Source organism: Bos grunniens, chromosome 4, assembly GCF_055505025.1.
Source record: "Bos grunniens cultivar Pamir isolate PY7600 chromosome 4, Bosgru_T2T1.0, whole genome shotgun sequence".
NCBI lineage: Eukaryota > Metazoa > Chordata > Mammalia > Artiodactyla > Bovidae > Bos > Bos grunniens.
In genome coordinates this window covers 1,375,280-1,397,257 of record NC_141168.1, presented here as the reverse complement: position 1 = coordinate 1,397,257, position 21,978 = coordinate 1,375,280, and the positions used below count along the sequence as shown (strand labels likewise).

General features: G+C 58.8%; 1 protein-coding gene across 2 annotated transcripts in view; it reads right to left on the bottom strand.

The window, feature by feature from the left end:
- The window catches only part of PTPRN2 (protein tyrosine phosphatase receptor type N2), a 607,146-nt gene that overhangs the window by 91,576 nt on the left and 493,592 nt on the right, over window positions 1–21,978 (bottom strand). For both annotated transcript variants that reach the window (XM_086394674.1, XM_086394676.1), the window contains one exon: window positions 20,161–20,373. In XM_086394674.1, the coding sequence (XP_086250800.1) occupies window positions 20,161–20,373 (213 nt within the window). The remainder of the gene's footprint in view (window positions 1–20,160; window positions 20,374–21,978) is intronic.

The window sequence follows — 21,978 nt, the reverse complement described above, 5'->3', positions numbered from 1 at the left end:
AGCCCCCAGCCCCGTCTGAGCATCTGCAGGGGGCGGGGTGGGCACTGCAGAAGCCAGCGCAAGAGACCAAAGGGAAGGAAGGGCGGTGGTGAGGGGGGCCCTGCCTCTCTCCCCCAGGGCTCAGGAGTTACCCATGGCTCCCAGACAACCAGTCTGCTTGAGACTTCCCCCTCGGCTTCACAGAATCTTAGAAGCAACAAGGAGCCCAACACAGCGGGTGTGCTCAGTTGCGTCCACAGGCCACCTATGGACTGCTGGCCAGGGCTCCTCTGTCCGTGGGAGTCTCCAGGCACCAAGGCTGGAGTGGGTTGCCACGCCCTCCTCCAGGGCATCGTCCCGACTCAGGGATCGAACCCGCATCTGCTGCGTCTCCTGCACCACAGGCGGGCTCTTCACCACCGAGCCACCAGGAAGCCGCACGGCAGGCGACTGTGCCGATACGGAGGCAGATGCCTCCAGGGCCAAGTCCACCTCCCACCGCTTCCCACTTAGGCACCGCGGATGTCACCTGACTTTGAGAAAAGCACACCGAGAACTTTCTGCAGTAACTTGCGAGGTTTCATGTCATTCACCCAGAAGAACAGAAAATGCCCTCCAAGAACGGCTCCTCTGGGGAAGAGGATCTGAGAAGCTGGCAGTTCACCCCCCGAACAGTAGAACATCAGGGCAGCTGCTGTCTGCCCTGGAGGTGCTGGGATGAAGGGCGACGGGCACCCCGGGTTCCATCCTTCCTCGGTCCCCATGGAGAGGGCGCGCCCTGGCGGGGCCCCTGCCTGGCCAGACTCCCTGTGTGACCTCGGGCGAGGCATTCAGGGCTCGACCTGAGTGCTTTCACCCTGAGACGGAAGGAACCGGAGAGCGCAGAAGACTCAAGGGTTCCAGTATGCGGAACGCCAGCGAGGCCCCGAGTGAGGTCCATCACAGACCCTGTCACCATTCCTGTCACTGACCAGTGCGGGAGTGGGGGGCTCCCCTCACTGACCAGTGCGGGAGTGGAGGGGGTCCCTCATTGACCAGTGCAGGAGTGGAGGGGCTCCATCACCGACCAGTGCGGGAGTGGGGGGGCTCCCCTCACTGACCAGTACGGGAGTGGAGGGGCTCCCCTCACTGACCAGTACGGGAGTGGAGGGGCTCCCCTCACTGACCAGTGCGGGAGTGGAGGGGGTCCCTCACTGACCAGTGCGGGAGTGGAGGGGGTCCCTCACTGACCAGCGTGGGAGTGGGTGTTGGTGCAATTAAGACAGAACCGTTCTCTAAACCAGATCAGCTCTCGGTGGCCTGGCGAGTTAGAGACACTTTTCTGGAAGCAGGAGTTTTAGAGGTGGGGGTGCCCCAGATCACCCCACGGCCTCCTCACGAGTCACTGGTGATTAGGACCGACTTGGAGAGCCGGCCCAGCCCACACAGGTGCCCGTGGCCCCCCAGGACTGGCCCTGCAACTCAGGCCCAGCATTCTCCAGGCCGCTACTGAGAGTGGATTCTCCTTGTGGGTCTCTGTGTTTTAAATAAAAGCTGCAGCAACAATCCAAGAGAAGCTGTCACCCCCGCATCCAAGAGCACCAACACTGACCACAGGGGCCCCAGGCTGCAGAGGAGGCCCCTTGCCTGCCCAGAGCGGGGCTCCGGGCCGCGCAGGCCCACTGCCGGGGGGGCCCACGCAGGGTCAGGCCTCTTTCACCTGCATATAAAAGTGGGTGTAGCCGCTAAGGGGGGGACGCTTGACCTCAAACTGACCACAGTCCAGCCTCTACATGATAAATGATGAGGTGGGATGAGCTGAGAGGTGGTGGAACCAGGGGAGGGTCAAGCAGAGATGAGACACCCGGGGGCTGGAGCCACTGCTCCTGGGGGCCTGGGAGGGCCCGGCCTGGTGCCAGTGGATGGGTCGGGGGGAGGTGATACGCCCGGGGCCCAGCAGCCGCCTCGCCCCAGCTCCCGCAAGTCACCAGCAGAGGTGAGTTCCGAGGGCCCTGAGCAGACACTGGGCAGCCCTGCCTCCGCAAAGCCACCCCTCTGGACAGCACACCAGGCCGCCCTGGCTGAACGCAGGCCCCCTGGAGCCCAGCGCCCTGCACCTGCTGCTCCAGAGGCTGCGATGGGAACAGCAGCATCCCCCACACTGATTCTCTCCTGGCTCCTGGAAGCGTCCATCCACTCACATCCGGAGTGCAATGCTGACGCTGAGTCCTGGGGATGGCAGTTGTCGGCTGTGTGACCTTGAGCAAACCGGCGAGCCTCTCTGTGCCCCCACCTCCTACTCTGAAATGGGGACACAGGCAAAGCCCTCTGGAGGCCCGCGTGGGAGACCAGGCTCAGGTGGAGCGTTCAGGAACAGGCCTGAGCTCCCAGGTGACCATCAGTGTCGTCACGAACTGTCTCAGCAAGGCTCCCACCCGACACTGGACGCTGGGGCCTCGAGGGGTCAGGACGGGAGCCCCATGGGCGGACGAAGGCTGATGTGGAGGCCAGGAGGTGGGCAGTGAGGGCAAGAGGGCAGGAGGCCCACGTGGCTGGAAGAACGCCCCAGGAGGGTGGCTGCAGGTGGGGGAGCAGGGGGCCAGGACCTCCGTGTCACCCCTTGGGGAGCAATGCCGGGCTCCCACCACACACCCTTGCTTGGCCCCCCCTGGGGGACCTGGGTCCGGAAGCAACAAGGGTGGTCTCTGCACCTGCGTGGCTGCGGCAGCGAGGGTCAGAGCCGCGCTCCCTGGTCCCCCCAACCTGCAGCTCGGCTCCCCGGGGGTTTGCCTGCTGCAGTCCTCGAGGCTGGGGTCCCAACCTTGCCCTCTGGACCCGAGACATGGGGACGAGCTGTGTCTGGCTCGGATTAGTAGGCCGTGGCACTGTCAGAAGCTGTGGGGCTTGTCTGTGCTTGCTGCAGGACCACAGAGCTGAGTGCCATGCCGTGCCTGCAAGCAGGCAAGTCCCACCCCCGCCACAGCTCCTGACCTAACCCAAGAGCGCCAGACCGGTCCGTCCACAGCCAAAAAACAGGGCTCACCCCACAGTGGTTCAGTCTGACCCGCCCCAGTCTGACGATGAGCACACCCCCCTGGAGGGGACACGCAGGTCCCTGTGTTTGAGGAAAGGGCTCGAGTGAACCTTTGGTCCTGGCTCCTTCCACCCAGTACCGGGCAGAGTCCCTCACGGTCACTGCGGCCACCTCCCCGACCGGCGGCCACGTCACCCCCTACACGGTCGCAGGATGCTCTGGGTGAACCCAGAGAGGCAGATGGTCATAGAAAGATGCGGAAATCCCGGGGGTCACTGTGCAGCCTTTTAAGTTAGTCCTTTATGTTGATTACAGCTTGTAAGTTAATAATAGAAATTCTATATTTTGTCCATGCTCTGAGCAATGCTTGAAAATTAAAATTTTCAAAGGAAAAATGAACTTTTTAGAACATACCTGCCCTAGTAATGGTCTGGCAAGGAGACTGACTGGGTGGATTTTCACTGCCCAGGTGTACGGTCTTGTGGCAAGGTCCCAGTCTGTGGGTCTCGCAGCGAGGCCGCCTAGTGTGGCGGGTTCACCAGGCTGCCCGCCCCTTGACCAGATGGGGAACCTGCAGACAGAGCCTCATTCTTCATTCAAAAGGACCACGTCTCCCGAAAAAGGCATCCGCAGTCCCCATGGCGACAGCGAAGGCATGAACCCGCTGACCCCTCAGGCGACAAGAGAGCGCACCAGCTGGGCTTAACCACTTATTTAAATGTAACGTGCAGTTCACAACGTGAGTTCCCATCACACGGAGCTGCGACCAGGCCAACGCGCTTCCCTGAGTTCACTGCCTGCGTTTACGACCAGGAAGGACCACGCGGCATCGTCGCGTGATAAACGCTGCAGTCGCCAAGACCAATCTCCTGTAGGTGACAGCCTGTGACAGGGGGTGAGAGTGCAGAGCTATGAGCTGTGATCATCCAGGGAAGGTGGCCCACTTGAGCGAAAGGACACTGATCACGCTGAATGAACTCCACAGCCGGCTCTGAGAGAAACCCAGAGACAAGCCCATTCACGTTTGGGACTTTTCCTCATTCATAACCCTGGCAGCCAGCAGACAGGGCAGAGTCCACGCCGAGCACTCACTCCCTGGGTGAGGTCACGGGAACCCTGAATGAAAACTATGGGACACAGCCCATCAAGGTACGAACTAGTGTGTGTGTGTATGTGAGTCACTCGGTCACGTCCAACTCTTTCTGACTCCACTGACTATAGCCCATCAGGCTCCTCTGCCCGTGGGATTTCCCAGGCAGGAATACTGCAGTGGGCTCTGTCTTCTTCTCCAGGGGATCTTCCTGACGCAGGGAACTTGCGTCTCCTGTGCTGGCGTTCTTCACCGAGCCACAGGGAAGCCCGCGGACCACAGTGCAGCCTCACTGAAATCAGTCCCCTTCAACTTTGCAGACGTGGCCACGTCCTGAGCACAGACGAGAGTCTGGCAAATAGCCTTTGCTCGGCTGGACAGCACCTTCCAGCCCCTCCACCGAACAAAAAATCTTTAAGGAGTTTAAAGATCCAGACTAACTCTCTCTTGATTAAAAACGGACTCTGCTCATGATCTAGGACATGTTACTCTCATAAGAATGATCCTGGGCATTTAGCATGATGCCCTTGAGTGGATAAAGGCAATTATCATCCTCAGGTCCCGATTCACATGACTCAACAACCAAGGGCAATCCATTACGAAGAGGAAGATGGGCAGACTCAGTCACAGACGCCTTTTGCTCGCAGACCTACATGCAGGGTCGACCAGCCATGTGTGGCTTCCCTTCAAATGTCTCTTGGCTCAGGGTGCCCCTCGTCCATCCCTGCAGAGTGGGCGCCAGCACAGAGCAGGAGCCCCGGGGCTGTACCCGCAGACGTGGGGCTCCCTTACCCCCGAGCACTCTCTGCGGCTGTGACCGGAGCTCAGGGAACACTCCCACTAGGAGTCTGGCCGGATCTGTTTCTCCTCACAGTGCCTGCGCTTTAGCAGGAGAGAAGACGGCGAGTGTGAAGGAAAAGAAGTACTTTTCCAACAGCGAAGAGGAAGCCGCCTGTTTGGGGCCACGCTGCTGTGGTTTCCAGGACGCCGGTCTCTGGGGAGCTGATGCTTCTCTGCGCGGCTGTGTGTCTTCAGCTTCTGGACTCTCTCAGGTCTGGGGACGGTCATGGAGAGGACAGATGCAGTGTCCCGAGCTCCTGTGGGGGGCGGTGCGCACGCAATCACGTGGAGATGGGGCCCTTTGGCCGGCGAGCCCACAGCAGCATCAGCAGCGTCGATGGGGCCTCTCCTCTTGGGGAGCAGGGGTTCCTTGCCATGAGCATCTCAGGAGCCAGCCCAGGGAGAAGATGGACCCAGTGGGACAGATAGCTTGGCCCAAGACAGACCCCATCCTTGGGTCAAGGGGGTTGGGGGACAGAGCTTGGCCCGAGACAGACCCTGCTCCACCAAGCATCTTGGGTCAAGGGGGTCCAGGGACAGAGCTCGGCTGGAGACACACCCCGTCTACGCCAGGCATTTCGGGTCGAGGGTGTCCAGGCAACGACTCCCACCCAGAAGCCTCGGGCCTGAGTCCCAGCTTGGCCGCTCAGCAGCTGCGAGGCTTTGGACAAGCCGCCTGTGTCTGGACGTCAGCCTCCTGACCTGTGGAGGTGGGGATGGTGGCAGAAGGGCTGCACAGGGCCGTAGGGGGCATTCCAAGAGCGAATGGGCAAAGAGCCAACACAGGGCTGGGGCGTGAGGCGAGCGTGCAGCCGCCGACCACACCTTCCTTCTGCTGGACACGGGCTCCCCGACCAGCTTCCTGGATCACGCATGGGTGTGCGGGAGCAGTCAGGATGCCTGGTCAGGTCCTCCTCCCAGGACACCACAGCTGAAAGGCGGGGTTCCACGCGCACTGTCCCCCTGCTGGGGAGGGCACGGGCCATGAGGAACCCAGTTTGCCGACCGGCCACTGTCTACAGTGGGAAGGATCTCTCCCCTCCCTTCTTGGGGAAACCAGGGTTCAGAAGTCTCTAAAGAGAAAAGAATAGCACTTCAGTCCCCCTAAAATCCAGTACTCCATCACAGAATCATCAAACATGTGCCGCACGTGTCCTGAACGCGTCCTCGTTGGTCAAGAGAGGTGAGACGGGGCGTGAACCTCCCATGAAGCCAACGTGGGGCCCCCCTCCTGGCACCGTGCAGGGCGCCCCCTCAGTCCATCCAGCCCCGCCAGCCACCCAAGCGGGCAGGTCCAGAGAACAGAGTCAGCACAGCATCCACTGAAGCTCTGAAGCCTCCCACTCCAGGGGTCCTCAGGGCGCGGGCGTGCGGGGGTGTGGGGGGCAGGAGGGGGTGCAGGGATGTGGGCTCAGGAGCCAGGCTTGCACAGCGTGTGCAGATCTTTGTCTGTGAAGCCACCTGCTTCCCCCGCTACCTCCGGCTGCGGCCCTGGGTGCGTCTGCAGTGTCCACTGTCCCTACACTGTAGCACAATCTGCAAAGTGAGTCGAACAGGACTCTGGCGGCAGAAGGCCACCCTCACACGTGGAATCTTATCTGACGGGGAACCTGGACCGAGTGGGGCTTGCTCTGAGAGACAAGGCCTACCGTCCCCAGACTGCGCCCGAGGAAAAACAGGACTCCCCGGGCTTCAGAACAGCCTCTTTGTACCTTTCACGGAGCAGCGGGAACAAAGCAGCAGACGCCGAGTGTGCACACAAAGGCCCTGGGTTTGTGGGGCTATTTGGGATCGTAATTAGTGCAGCAGCGCAAAGCTGGGGAGGGACGCGCAAAGCTGGGAGAGAGCGAAAGGGGTTCATTACGTGCCCCGGGGGGTGGGGGTGGGGGGGCAATTACTCTCCGGGCGGATAAAAATGCTGAAAAGGAGCGGCTGCCCTGGGAGGCCTCAGCCCAGCTCCAAAGGCACTGCGGACCCCACAACATGGTGAGAGCAAGGGGCACAGGCGACCCCAGAGTGGCGTTCGGGGGGTCACATGCAAGAGGCCACGGAGATGCCATGACGGAGGGCGCCACGAACATGCTCGGAGGTGGCGTGACCACAAGCACCACGGCAAAAGGCCCGCGGGCAGCAGGGGAGCCCTGGGTCAGGCCCTCAGGGTGAGGCCCAGGCACGTCTCCTCTTCCCGCTCAGTTTGCTGGTTTGTAGTTGACTGATCAGGCTTCACTTTCCCAATAAAACCCCACACGAGGTATGTCTAACACACGGCAACTTCTACGTCCAAAACGAATGAACGAGTGAAATGTCTGACCTGGACACTCCGGGTCCGGGAACGTCCATCGAGAAAAAGCACAGGAAGAAGAGTGGAGCCTCGCCTGGTGCGCCGGGCTCGCCCCCAGCAGCTGTGACGCGTGACAAGTGTGACCGGCAGGAACAGCCTCGAGCAGGCCGCGAGCACAGACTCACGCTGGGTGAGGGTGGGGTTTCACGGGGCCCCTCCCACTGAAAGCAGCTCATCTGCTCGGCGTTGCCCTGGGACGTGGACACAGATGTGCGCTCTGTGCACCCCAGGACAGCTCTCCCCAGTGGCCTCGTAAGGGATCGGGTGCCCCGGCTGTTTCTGGGTAGGAAGCAGAGGACCCGGGGGGGTTAGAGGCGCAGCAGGGGCAGTGGGCGGGGTCCCCGATCCAGGCCGCCTTCTGCTCTCTGGACGAGAGCTGGCGCTCAGCCTGTCTCTCCAGCCCTGGCGTGTGTCACGGGGTCCCCACCACTCGTCCTGGACCCTCTTCACTGCATCCACCAGCTGCTCAGTGATGCCCAGATCACGTTTACATTCCCCTGGCAGAACAGCATGCTCACCCGTGCACAGACCATGTGCATGCATGTGCACACACATGCACGCACACATGTACACAGCGCACACACCATGCACACACGAATGTGTGTATGTGCACACACATGCACACACACACACATCCACGCATGTGCCCATGCAGGGGAGAAGCCCGTCTCCAGAGTGAATCCTGAGCTGGCCTGAGAGTCTCCACAAGCCGGTGCTCATTCTGACCTTTAACCTGTGCCCCACCAGCACCCCGACACCCTGAGAACAGCTGTGGCTGCAGACCCGGGCTCCTCTGGCGAGACCGCAGCCGCCTTCGGTGCCGGCTCCCGTGGCACCAGTCAACTGTGAGGACAGCCCCCCGGCAGCAGTGTTTACGGAGCAACAGTGAGTCACGGCTCCCGCCTTGTAAACGCTTTCTGTAAATGAGAGGTAAGGACACAGACTCATCTCTGCTGACAGAGGTGAGAAGGGCGTCCCGCTCGCTTCCCCATCTGGAGCAGTCCACGGTCAGAGATGCGCGGCCGCGACAGTGACCCTGCCTGCTGTCCAGTTACCGCCACGTGGACAGTCCTCGCCTGCCAAACCGAGGGCAGCGGTCACTTTCTTGTTCTCTGTCCCCCTCGGTGTCCAGCACAGATCAATGAGGCTCTCCCGATGCCCGCTCATCAATGGGTACCGCCTGCAGCCAGGAGCCCCTAGGGCCCAGGCCCCCCACGCTGGGCAGTGGCCGAGACGCTGAGGGCAGGGCCGCCCCCACGAGAGGCTGCGGGCGGTGGGGCTGCCTGGGGGCTGGACTCAGGTCCTCGGGTGGGGCTGGGACATCGCTGGTGAGCCTTAGGTGAAAGCTCGAGACCGGTCTCATTTTCTATAGCTCTCTAGTGCAAGAGATGAAATCACCAAATTACGGCTGGCCTGCTGCCTAAAGATGGGCCCAGAAGACACATTACTAAGTTCCTCCCCGGTGTGTCTGACTCGTCCACGTCCACAAGGCCCCGCCCCGAGCCTGAGTGTCCTTTCAGACCTGGGACACACGCCGTCGGCTCTGTTTCTGATCACCATCAGGGTGAAACCGGGGAAGAGCTGTGACGAGGAGAACACAGGAAGGAAACACGTAACTCCACGAGTATCTTCTCTCCTAACCCACAGTTACCATGGTTTCCGCAATGATCTCTGATGCTTCAGCTGAAAGCCGGAATTCATGGAGATGCAGGAGAGAGTGTGTCTGACCCACAACCTCGGCAAGACCCAGAAGCCCTCACAGGAGGGTTCCCGTCCACAGGAGGATTCCCGTCCAGCTAGAAGCCCCCAGCAGGGCCACCGTCCTTAAGACAAATAAAACAGCAAACACAAAGCCCGAACTTCCTGGACTCCTGCAGCTGACAGCTCCCTGGGTCCTGAATGTCAGAGACGCCTCATAGCTCACATTCGACTCGGCCTCTGAGGGCAAAGGCAGTCTGGAGTGGCTCCACTGTGTGCAGGGGCGTTTCAGGTTCATATTTCATATTCAGACAATAAAAAACGGCCACGTCAAGTGGAAACAAACTGCGCACCTCTTCAGGGAGCCCTGGTCCTGACGCAGACGTGGACGAGCAGCCGTCTCCTACCAGCAACGTTTGCACCTCCCTTATTTTCTCCTTGCTCAGCAGATACTGAAGCCCCAAGGTCTGTCATCACCGTCGTCTCGTTCATCCACATGTGGAGCTCAACACGCACCCCGTGCTGCGTGCTGGGCACTGCTCTCAACGCTGGAGGTTAAGGGTGATGTCTTCACGAGAGTTCTAAACACGCCCCCCGACCGGCTCCTCTCATGACGATACCTTAGACCCACCTGCCAACCAGGCTTTCCCGGGCTCTGAGCGGTCCCTGCTGAGGCTGAGCGTTCATTCCACAGATCCTCACCTTCTTTTCAGAGGACACGCAGGGGAAGGAACAAGCCAAGTTCTGGTCTGGCTCAGCCCGGGGCGAAAGCCCCTCCAGAAGTGAAGGGCGGTCCAAGGTGCCAGGAGGGGTCCCTCAGGAGGGGCCACGCTGGGCGGGCGGCGGGTGTGGGGTCCGGCCGGGGGACAGATGGGACGCTCGAGGGGGCAGAGCTGGGGGACGGCTTTCCGAGTGAGGGCTGCAGCCTGCACAAAGGTTCCAGGACAGAGGAGCTCAAGGGAGGCCCAAGGCCAATACAGAGCCAGGCAGGGGCACAAAAGGGCTTCCCAGCTCCCCATCCCACCTGCAGCCTTGTTAAGGCAGAGGCAGGGCCGCGGGGGCCGCGGGCCGGGAGGCAGCTGCCTCCGCCTCAGAGACAAACTCACAGCATCCTTCGGGGACCAGTTACGCCACCGAAGCTGCTGTGAATGGCGACGCGGCCCCCCAACACTGACGCACAGGGTGATGGGGGCAAGTCACCGTCAGTCCGTTTGATCTCGGTTCTCCCAGCTGTGAGGTGAGGGCGCTGACCTCTGAGGCCAGCAGGAACGTCTCAGGCTGTCACCGCCAGGAAGGCACAGGCGCCCAGCTTCCACAGCAGGTCCAAGCTGGCCGCGGCCCTGGAGGAAAGCCCCAGAAGGGGCATCCCAGGAGAGGCCCCGAGAGCAAGCAGACACGTGGGGCACTGCTGGCCAGGGCCCGGGGCCATGAGTCGCAGGTTGCTGGAGCCAGCGTGAGGTCTGTGCACCCAAGACGCGCCCCAGGAATCTGTCTCAGGAAGCGGGGGGCCACAGGATGGGGGACCAGAGTTAAAACGCACCACTTAACGACCACCATTTGGGAAACACAGGGTCTGAAGTCAGAAAAGAAAGTTCGAAAGCAAACAACAGGGGAACTGAGGTTTTTTTCCCCTTGGCGTTTCAATGTCAAGTTCTGCGGTCGCTGAACTCAGTACTTCCCTTCTCCCTGGATGTGGGAGAGGAAGGGGAAGCCGGGGTGGGGATGACTGGGGGCAGGTAAACAGCTGAGACTGCCCTCCCAGCTGACGGCTGCTGCACAAGCAACGCTTTCCTCCCACCCAAGACCACCGTGGACTCTACTTAAAGAGCACGGTGTTCGGGATTACGAAGGATGTAATCTAAAGAACATTCCTCTCACTTGTTATTCTTCTGCTTCACTGTCTATAAAACAAGAAAACGATAAAATGCTTACATATAAAACAAATCCCAACTCCTAACTCTAGAGGATATACGTCTAGTTCCATACTGACACTGGCGCCCTGGGCAGTGTTAGAGCCCCAGCGTCCGTCACACAGACTCTTCTAGCTCGTCTGCGATGAAACATCACTAACCTGTGCTTCCTGTCCGTAACCCTCACACACCTTACACAGCCGAGCATCTTAAAGCATCTGGCCTTTCCTGCTGATGCAATCATTTGTGAGCCTTCCTTTTTTCATTCTCCAAATAGTCACAGACGCATGCAAACACACACCCAGATACCGAACTTTGCTGGTTGCATTATTTTTTACATTAAAGAACCTTAAAACACTACTTTTTCACGACTGTCGCCTTCCTAATAGGAAGTCACCTGTATGAATACCTTGCCCTTGCTAATAAATAACCCACCACAATTCCATTCTTAATTATCAGCAAGTCTTTCAAAGCAGGAGTGCTTTGGCGGGCTTTCCTCATAGCTCAGTTGGTAAAGAATCTGCCTACAATGCAGAAGACCCTGGTTCAATTCCTGGGTCAGAAAGATCCGCTGGAGAAGGGATAGATTACCCACTCCAGTATTCTTGGGCTTCCCTGGTGGCTCAGCTGGTAAAGAATCCTCCTGCAATGCAGGAGACCTAGGTTCGACCCCTGGGATCCCCTGGAGAAGGGAAAGGCTACCCACTCCAGTATTCTGGCCTGGAGAATTCCATTCATGGGGTCACAAAGAGTCAGACACAACTGAGCAACTTTCACTTCCAAAATAGAAAACCCCAACGGAGACTCAAATGTTTTGAGCCACAAAGTTTAAGAGCTGTTAATTAGATGGAGAAGAGAAACACTGTTACGGAGCTTCTCCCCCGTTGGGCATCCCTCCGGTGACGTCTCCCGAAGAAGTGACTCGCGTGCAGCACAGACACGCCCCCCGGCTCCTGGAACTCCCACCTCCATCTGTCCAAGATGCTCTCGGATCTGGGCTCGACCGCCTCCAAAGGCCTCTCTCTCCTCAGTGTAAGCGTCAGCTCCAAGGAGACGCCTCTGTCCATGGCCCAGACTCCGGCCCCCTCCTCTCCCAGGCACCCTGCCTCTTGTCTCTCCGTCTGAGCCCCCTCGCTCACCTCCTCTGGGAAGTCCTCCCTGACCACCGCAGGCTCCCAGGGGCCCCTCTCAGAGCTGCTCGTCTCAGGCACGTGCCTAACCCAGCGTGAACCGGTCCTCCCTGTAAACTGCTTCGAAACAGAGTTCTCTTCAGCCCCTGCCGCTTTAGAAACCATGATGTCATCACTGGAAGAAGTGGATTCTGGAAAAGACTTTCTGGAAGAGGCGTACTTCTCTCGAGGCACGTGGTCTTCCTGAGGCTCCCCAAGGCGTCCCTCCCCCAGGGTGAGCTGCAGGCCAGCAGGGACCCAGACACACAGGCCGTGCAGCTGCTGGCCAGGGGTGGGGACTGAGGCACACACACTCCACGCCAAAGGGGCCTCAGGAGACAGCGGTGTGGACGCTGGGCCTGCCCGGGCGGGTGAGTGCGCCGCCCTGCGTCGGGGGCTCACAGGTGGCCGTCCCCCGCGCCACGTCCCCGCATGGTCCCCTCTGACGTTTGGAAACCACTGTGCCCTGCCTGACTCCCCTGGGTTGGGCTGTGCAGCTGCTCTTTCCGAAGCGTTCTCCCCTCGTAAACACACACTTCTGTGGCCTCCGACGGTCGGAGCCAACAGCCCTCGGCTTTCCCCTCAGTGAGCTCTGCCCTCTGTTGTGCCAGGCCCATGTCAAGTTAAGAGCTGGGCTTGGCCGCCTTTGATGGGCGGGTGCACGTCACTGTGCGTGGCACGGGGGGCCCCCGGGGGCACAGGTGCCATCGGGCCAGCAGGGGCTCAGGAGCTGACCGGGCAGCGCTGCGGGGCTCTGCCCATGGCCGCCCGCGCCAGGCCCATCCTGGAGGCCTGGTGGACAAACAGCGGGCTCTGCAGGCGCAGGCCTCTGTGGAGCCCCCTCACCTTCACGGGGACGCGCGCTCCCCGGGGCCGGGCCAGCAGGAGCTGGGGAGCGGGAGGCAGACCCCGGAAGGGGAGGCGGGTTGTGGGCCTGTCGCTGGGCTTCGCGGGACCGCCTGGCTCACTCACGGGACCCCGGCCTCTGATTACCTGCCTTTTAGCATTCCCTCCCGCCCTCCTGCCGTCTGGGTCTAAATCCCCGTTGAATCCATTTTCACACTTCCCTGCACTCTCGCAGGCTTCTCCTCCCAGCGCCCACCTTTCAGCAGAGCTTGGCATCGCCGAGAAGCCCACAGGGGGTCTCCTGGGACACCAGGCCGCACACGGGCTCCGCCGCCTGCTGAGGGGCGCCCGCGGCCGGGCGAGGGGAACAGACGCGCTGGACTCAGGAGGCCCTGGACACACACACACGAGTCCACCTTCCTGCAGACGGTGGAGGACGGCGGGACTGACCTCCACGGACAGACGGGGAGCAGCGCCCCACGGACACCACGGCCACTGTCCCCACAGCCCGCCTCGATCAGCGCCCTCCCCACAACGTCCTGGACTCCCCAGGACAGTCAGGCCTCGGGTTTCTCTGGCTTTCCCCAGGAGCACACTGCTATTCTTGCAGAACGTATGTGCTCAGCTGCGGTCCAGGAAACGTGCCTGCATCTCTGGATCAGGGTCTAAAGCAGAGAGAACAGCCCTTGCAGGGCAAGAAGTCAGAGACGTTCACCTGAGCTGGGGGGGCCCGAGCCGCGCCTCCAGAGGAAGCCACACCCACCAACACCCGAGTGCCATGGTCAGCACACACACCGCGGTCAGCACACATGCCGCGGTCAGCACACACGCCGCGGTCAGCACACACGCCGCGGTCAGCACACACAGCCGCTCCCTGAACAGCACATAGAGGCGAGGTGCCGGGCGCCTCCGTGACCTTCTCGGACCTTCTAGAGCCCAGGGACCAGCCCGATGCGCTTCCCTTCCCGTCCCGTGGGTGAGGAGCATGGGGCCCGGGGACACGGCTGGCTGCTGCCGCCAGGCGGGGGGGCAGGGCCGTCCACGAGGTCAAACACTGGGAGGGAGCGAAAGGAATGGAGAGAGACTGGGAAGCGCAGTGGGAAGACAAGAGAAGACCAGCTGGACGGGGCGACGGGCCTGGCCCACAGTCGCCCTCACGCAGGAGAAGCCAGCTACCCGCAGGGGCAGCATGGCCCTTGCTCAAGGGTAGGGAGGGTCACTGGCCCCGTGGCCCTGGACCCCGTCCCTGCTCCACAGCGTAGGGGACACGGCGCCTCGGCGCGTACTCCTGCCCGCACATCCGCCCGAGGGTCCACACTCAGGCTCCAGCATGCCGCCCTGCCCTCCAGCGGGCTCTGTGCCCCTCCTGTGGCCCAGTGTGGGAGGTCCCCATCAGGCCAACGACCCCTTGGTCATCTGGGTGGTGCGGTGCCCAGGCCTGGGGTGGGTTTACAGCCGACGCTGTGTCTGCGAGGAGTCCCCAGCCGGCAGGGCGCAACGTCCGCCTCTCCAGTGTCTCCCTGGCTCCCCTCCCCTCGAGGAGGAAGGTGGCACAGGGCCCATCAGACCTGGGGCAGGGAACCCTGTCCAGCGAGCATCCTGCCGCCTGCCTGTCCCGTGGCCAGTTCAGCTCTGCTGCCTGCCACCTGGGGCCCGGGACAAGTCATGCCCACCCCACGCCTGCTTCCCGCACGCGTATGACAGGCCCTGCCGCCTGGAGTGGCCCCGCGGCATGGACCAGGGTCAGAGCAGGCTTTCCCAGCATGTCTACGGGCACCGCTCATGGGAGCCAGAGGCTGGGGGCAGAGGCGGGGCTCTCGGAGGGTCTTCCAGGCCCCGGGCTCCTATGGCGCGCTGCTTGGGCCTCAGGGAGGTGGAAGTGGACGCCCATGCTAACAGAGAGGGGCAGGCGGACGCGAACATTCCACCCACCCTCGCCAGAATCAGAGTCAATTCAAGTGACGCACCTTCCCTCCCCACCTGCCCCAAACCGTGCCGCCTGGACCTGCCTCTCAGGTACACTCTCTGCCCTCGGCTGTTACGGGACAACACGAGACCCGGGAAAGCAGCCTGACCTGGAGGAGGCAGGTGAGCCCCCTCCGGCCCCCATGCCCTGGGCCCGCCTAGGGTAAAGCCCAGATCCATGGACACATCACCAAGAGGAGAGCTGACCACGGCATGTAACACGGGATCCGGGGAGCCGCAGAGGCCAGGCCGCAGCGTCCTTCGCGTTAGACGTCCCGATCGTTCACTCCCCAGACACCTCACTGAGGGGTCTCCGGTGTTTAATAAGTCTGGTCCGACCGCCCCTGTCTGACCGGGGCAGCAGCTGCTCCATCGGGAAGGCGGTGTGTTTTCTGGGCGTGCATAGGTGTCTCTTTGGCCATCTTTCTAGACTCCAGCCTCCCCTAGAACAGGTTCCCCGATCTCGGGGCTATTTCCGAGAGAACGCGTTGCACAGAAGCCAGGGAACGCGCATGCAGTCGCTGCTTTTGGAAACGGCATGTTTGAAAATTTAAGATTTATGAGAAAAACACGCTACCACTTCAGGTTTCCAGAGGCACATTCAGACCCGGAGTGGAGAGGTATTGGGAAGGTCTGACTGAGCATGCAGGTCAGAGCCCGTCGGCCCTGAGCCGGGTCCCCTGACACGGAAAACACAGGCAAAAAGCAGGTCCCGCAAACAGGCCCCCTTACTCTCACCACCCAGAAAGTGAGCATGTTTTCCTGGGGTTCTCACAAGGCTGCAGGCAGGGAAGCTGAACGGACTCACAGGGGGCCCAGGCCTGCCCGGGGGTCACCAGGCTGTGCCCTCAGCAGCCTCCTGCTGCCCGGCAGCCCACACCCCTGCCACATGACCAGAATTCAGGACGTTTCGAGGGAATTCTGCCTGCGGTGGTTGGTACTGATGGCCACTTCTGCAGAGGCAAAACCCGAAAGACTCCAGTCCTCAGGCCTGACTAGGTCATCACAGAAAGAAATGTTCTTTAATAGTATTTCAGGGCACCCTTCCAGTTTTGAAGCAGGATAGATTTTGCTTATTGGAATTTGCACACAGAATTATTTCAACATGAGAATTTAAACATAAAGCCACGCCAAGCTGCTAAAAGATTCGCAGTGGACTGAGGTGGGAAGGGCTGGTTTAGAACCTGGATCAGGTAAACCCCAGGAATTCCCTGCTTTCCACGTTGAGGGGGGAGGGTTTCTGTGTTGAGAGCCACAGCAAGTGAGAAGAGGAGAGTCACCAAGGAGAAGGCCCCTGAGCCAGGCCAGGAGCAGAGGCAGCCTGGGGCCTCCCTCACCCTGAGCCAGGCTCTCCTCGCCCCAGCGCGGAGGTCGGGGGCCTCTGGGCTCCTGGGACCGCGGTTCATGGGCACCCCCAGCCCGACCCCGCCCTCTCCTCTGGGTCTGGCTCCAAAGGCCCCAAACACCCTGGGGCCTGTGGGCACCAGAGGCAGACCATCAGAGGAGGCCTCCTCGCCAGAGATTCTGCAGAGCTGCGCCCTGGCAAGGGGAAGGGGAGCAGCCGCTGCTCTGAGATGATCAAAGCCTGGAAACAGAGCCGCGTTCAAAGAAACTCGGGGCGGGGGCGGGGGATAGGCGGGGACACCTCTGAGCATCCAGGGGCTTGTTTCTGCCCAGTCTTGCCCAATCCCCTTCCACGGAAGTAGGGCACTGACGTGACAAAACTCACTTGTGGGCTGTGACTTCGTCCCGCAGCCCCAGGGCTGCCCTCAGCGAGCACGTGTGTGTAAATACACGCTCACACATGCACATACGTGCACATCACGTGATGTGCCAACTGGGGGGAAATAGGAATAAAGGCAAAGACATTGGCCTTTTAGACCAAAAACACCGATTTAATCGAAGTATCTTATGCTTATCTACTTAGAGAACAAAAATAACATTTACTAAAACAATGGAGAAAGTTTAATTGCAGAATCCCATTAAAACATGACCTTTAAAGACGGATTTCAGTTCTTCTAAAAGTTAATACACCCAGTTCTTCCAAGTCCAAGCAAATTAAACTTCAATAGATTACCTGGTGAAATTGATATCTTGTTACTTGTTAAAATATGAGTCTGTTGAGAAAGATGTGATTTTTCCAATAGGAAAAGCAAATGAAAATACCACACTCTCACACATACGTAAGAGTCTTTAAAATGCTGACTCTTGTCTATAAAATAGTTCTATTTTAAGGGACAAGAGAAAAAAATGTTTAAACGTATTTGCACTGGAAGCTAATAATGCAAATTACTCGCTGTTTGGAAACAAGTTTAAAAAAAAAAAACCCGCCGAGCACTCAGGGACACTCCGCGAGCCCACAGGAACCCCGAACCCCAAACCGTGGATTAGACGAGCAGGCAGGGGCTGGCCCAGAGGACCAGGGACGTGCAGGGACGGGTTTTAGCAGAGCAAGTCCAGGTGTGCATGGAGGGCCGACCACCCGAGGGCTGCCCCGCTGGAAGAGCCTGGCGGCCGCGCCCCTACTGTCCGTGGGCTCTCCGCTCGGGGAGCAGGCGGACGCCCAGGTGCACCAGGCCCGCCTGCAGACCACCAGCCTCGAGCCTCCACTGCCCGCCCCCAAGGCCGCTCTCCTGTAAAGGCTGACCTCCTCCTGCTCTGAGGTCAGTAAAGCTACGACACTGCCACCTACCACTCCCGGGCCACTCGCTCCTCCCCGAACGTGCAGAGCGCTCATCTATCTTCTCCTTCAGAAACTTCATAAAATGAATGGGACGTTCCCAGACGCCCCATGAAAGAAAGCTCCATATTAAGTCATTCCGTCTTCCTTGTAACCCCGGGATGAGGGTCACTAACCGGACGGTACCCGTAACCTCGAGCACAGGGGAGAATTGGCAAAGTGCCGAAGTCCAGTGATTTGAAAACGAAGCACGGAAGCCAGCAAGACACCGTCTGCAAATGGCTGTTTGGGGTTCGAAATACTTAAAAAAAACTTTTTCAGGCAGATTTTTAAACTCGAAGGGGTCTCCATGGCAGTTATAGAAAACCCTGATGAAGGAGGGATCCGTGAATGGATGAGTACCCGCCCTGTTTACAGAGGCAGACTCCTCTGTGTGCAACTGCACCCCCACCAGCCCTTAACACATGACTCAGCAAATGCAGAGCCAAGAATCAGGACAGCCTCACCCCATTTGCTGAGTGTGCTCTGCTAAAAACAAGCCCAAACAAGACGACAGCCCAGTGCCAGCATGTTCTGAGCAGTGAGCAGTCTACTTCGGAGGAGCAAACCTCCACATTTCATCAAAGTAGCTCCCACAAGGGTGTTCTGTAGTAATCTCAAAACCAAGCCCACCAGAAAATCTCTACAATACTTTCATTTCCAAATTTTCCTAGACCCTATTTTTAAAGTTTTTTTCTGTGTTCCTTTTTTTTTTTTTTTAAATTAATCTGGATTGAAGAAAAGCACACATTTCATTTATTGTCTGGATTACAGATTCTTATTAAACAAACCAGAGCTCATTATAAAATCAATATCAACTTAGCCACCATGCCCCCAGGAGGAGCCACATAAAGGTCACTCCAAGAAATTCAAACAATTTTCCTGCTGGAAGGGCATGATTTTAATTACAGATACTATTAATTAGAGCTGTCGCTGGGACGCTTTTTTTCCTGTTAATTATCACAAACGCGGTCCTAAGTATGCATTCGCAACCTGCTCTTTTGCCAGAACGAGTCACTTCTGCATGCTAGCCCAACCTTTCCATTCTATCAATATTTCATATTTGAATTTCAAAGCGTATCAAAGGATGCCATGCTTTCTAAAACCCTCCGCCCGTGTGATCTCCCGTCTCTCACACACGGAACAGAACCGGTGTGATAATTTATTTATGTCCTGGCACAGGCCTGGCCCAGCAGACCCGGCTGCCTATGCTGGCCTTGCTCAATAGAATTTCTGGATAAAGTCTTACTAGTTGGTGTGACATTTTTCCCCAAGCTTCTCCTTCAAACGTGCTTTTTCTTTTGCTTTGAAGCAAAGCTAGCTCTGCTCTTGAAATGCCATCTCCCACACATCTGAAGTTGCTGTTTCTTTAATAAGAAAAGACTGCACCGACCAGGCTTCTGACCCCCTCCAGAAAACCAGAGGTTCTCTTCATTCAACACCACCACCAAGAGTTTTGAAACGGGGAAGAAGGCTGTCTTCTGGTCTCTTTTGAGCAGAGTGATTTTATAAACTCATCCCAGTGGCTTATGCGAGATAGGGTCAGGGTGTCTCTCAGACGAGCTCCCGGGGGCGGGTGGCTCTGGAAAGGGCTTGAGCAGCCTCCAACAGTGCAGCTGTGATGACAGAATGGAAGTGCTCATAGATGTGACCGCGAAGCAGGACGCACTGTCTACGTGACATGCGCCATCCACAGTCACATGACGCGAGGAAACGACTCCGCTCCAGTCCAATGGGAGAGAGTCTTTTACAAAACAGACGACTGAATTTTAAAGAAGATGACTGAGTAAATGACTTTCCCAGGTGGAAAATACACTTAGAGTTACATTATATTTTCTGTTAAAAGCAATCAAACGCCCTGACTGGCGTATATTCCGGGCCTGCACGGCTGTTAGAACTGGAAGACTGTTTTCCTCAGAGAGCACTATTCACCTGGAGTGTGTGCTCCAGAACCCCCAAACATTCTGTGGGCTTTCCTCCTGTCCACTTCGGTCTGAAGCTGCCTCCCCTCGCTCTCATTGGTCCCCATTTGTTTCCAGGTTTGTTGGGACTGTTCCTGTAGCCCCCTGCCCACACACGCTCCCCCACCATGGCTCTCCTAAAGACACCTTGGTTTGCTTTCCAGCCATCAGCCTGAGATTCCACGTCATCCAAGACACAGCAAAGGTGGCAACAGACAGGGTCAGAGGGTCTTTTCATCTAAGACCCTGAGGAAGTCAATGATGTAAGAGACATCTTCGTACATCTATACAATCAATTTATCTTGCAACTCTGGTGTTTTTTTTTTTTTTTTATTACTAGTGGCCAAACTAAGAAAGATAACAGATAATACATAATTCATGTATTGTACATTTTCCACATTTCTAATTAGCAGCCTGCTTTCACAGCTAACGTGAGACCATCCCAGAACAGCCTAAGATTAACTTAGAGAAGGAAAACCAGGGTTGCAAGGCATTTACATGAATGCTAATGAGAAGTTTCAAGTCGTCATCACACAAGAACCCAAACTATGAACAACTGCCAGGCATGCGGGAGGCCTGTTCTAAGGGTGAACGGAATGGCCATGGCACCGAGAAAAGTGTCTCTTTACCTGGTAGGCGTCGGTGGCATCTGGGCCCGGGTCACCCACCAGTCCGGAGAGCTTCTCCTTCAGCCTGTAGTGAGAGTTGTGTCGCAGGCAATAGATGACGCCGGACGCCAGCAAGACCCCCACGATGACCACGATGGAGACCAGGGTGAGCACCACGAACTTGGTGGAGTCCTCCCGCGCAGCCTGGTGAGGCAGAAGCTTGATTCTGCTTCTCTGCAAACAGGAGAAGGGGCAGTGAGAGGTGAGTACCCAGCTCCTGAAGACAGTCCTTTCCAAAGACACCCACAGGGGTAAAGCTCTGGGCTGGCACCGGACCGACCCGAGGGCGTCCAGCCGTGCAGCCCCCGGCCCAGGTCCAGGGTCCTCTGGACATAGCGCACCTGGGTCAGCAGGGCTTTCACCAGGAAGGTCAGCAGCGGCATCGCTCAACTCAACGACAGGAAGTATCTGGGCCCTAACTCACTGCCTTAAGGAAAACAAAGCCTTTCTCCCTTCTCAACGGGTAAGAGGGGCATTTAGGGCCACCACCGAGGCATCTGGGGTGGAGAGACCGGTGGGGTGGGGGGGTAGAAGCCGCAGCACAGGTCAGACCAGGGGCTGAGCTGCGAAGGCAGGCGACTACTCCTGGCTACACTGCAGGGGGAGGCCAGTTCAGAAGTCCTGCTCTCCTTCGGAGGCGCACCCCGCCCCCCTCCGCCGTACAGACCACCGACGGCGTGGCGGGCCGGGGCGGGGGCGCTTGCACCCACACAGACCCCCACATCACGCACTGCGGCAATTTTCTTTGAAAGCAGGGGCTTTCAAGGAAAGACAGGGGCTCGCGATGGTCCAGGAGTTCACTTCTTGGTGGGTGAGAGGTAAGAGAGCCCAGGTCCATCAGCTTCTCAGGCTTGACGAGGGTGGGGGGTGGAGGTCAGAACACCCTTTCGGTGCATCTCACCGTCTCCGTGCGCCCAAAGCTGCACAGTGCTCGCCCTCATTAGCTTCATTATAAGGAATATTAGCAACAATTAAAAAACGCCAGGGGGACGATGGACCGGCTCCGGCCAGCACGCCATCCGCAATTACCCGGGAAATGAATAGAGACGCGCCCGCCTCAGTGCGGGTCGCTACGGGATGAGCACAATTAGCAAACTCCTTTCCACCACCTAATTTCGCGTGGTAACAAAATGGATTTTTCCCCATGAATGCCTGGCCGGCCTATTCATTATCTCCCTTCTATTAGTGATTTTCTGCGCCGCGTTCGGCCTCCAGCTCCTCACTTCCTCCGGCTCCCAATGTACACAGGGCCTCTTATGTCAGGCCGGGCCGTTTTTATCTTGTAATCATAAAGGCCACCAAAGCAATTATCGCCGGTCTTGACTGGAAAAGCTGGTCATTAATTAGCCTCCTTTGCCTTCCGTGCGGCGGATTAGTTGATGCCAGGACTGGGTTAATGGAAACGCGGGCGAAATGAGAAAAGACGCCGGATTTTCTTGCCTGGATGCTCGGATCCGAGGAGGACGGCAGGTCCGCCCGCGGCGGGAGGGACGGAGGCGCGAGTACGCGGCGGTGGGGGGGGCGGGGTGCGGAACGCGGAGGCAGGGGGAGGGGGAGGGACCCGGGCGCGGGGAGCCAGCGTGGGGCCCCCGGCTGGGACGGCCGGCCAGCCGGGCCCTCCGGGTGGACCGAGCGCCGGGCGGGAGATCCTCCCCGCCCCTCCAGCCCCTCCCCTCGCTCCTCCCCCGGCCCACCCTGCTGCTTCCAGAACAGTCACCCCCGAGGCCGCTGGCAGTCTCCCCCGCTCCCCCCGCCCCGCGCCCAGAAACAGACCCAGGT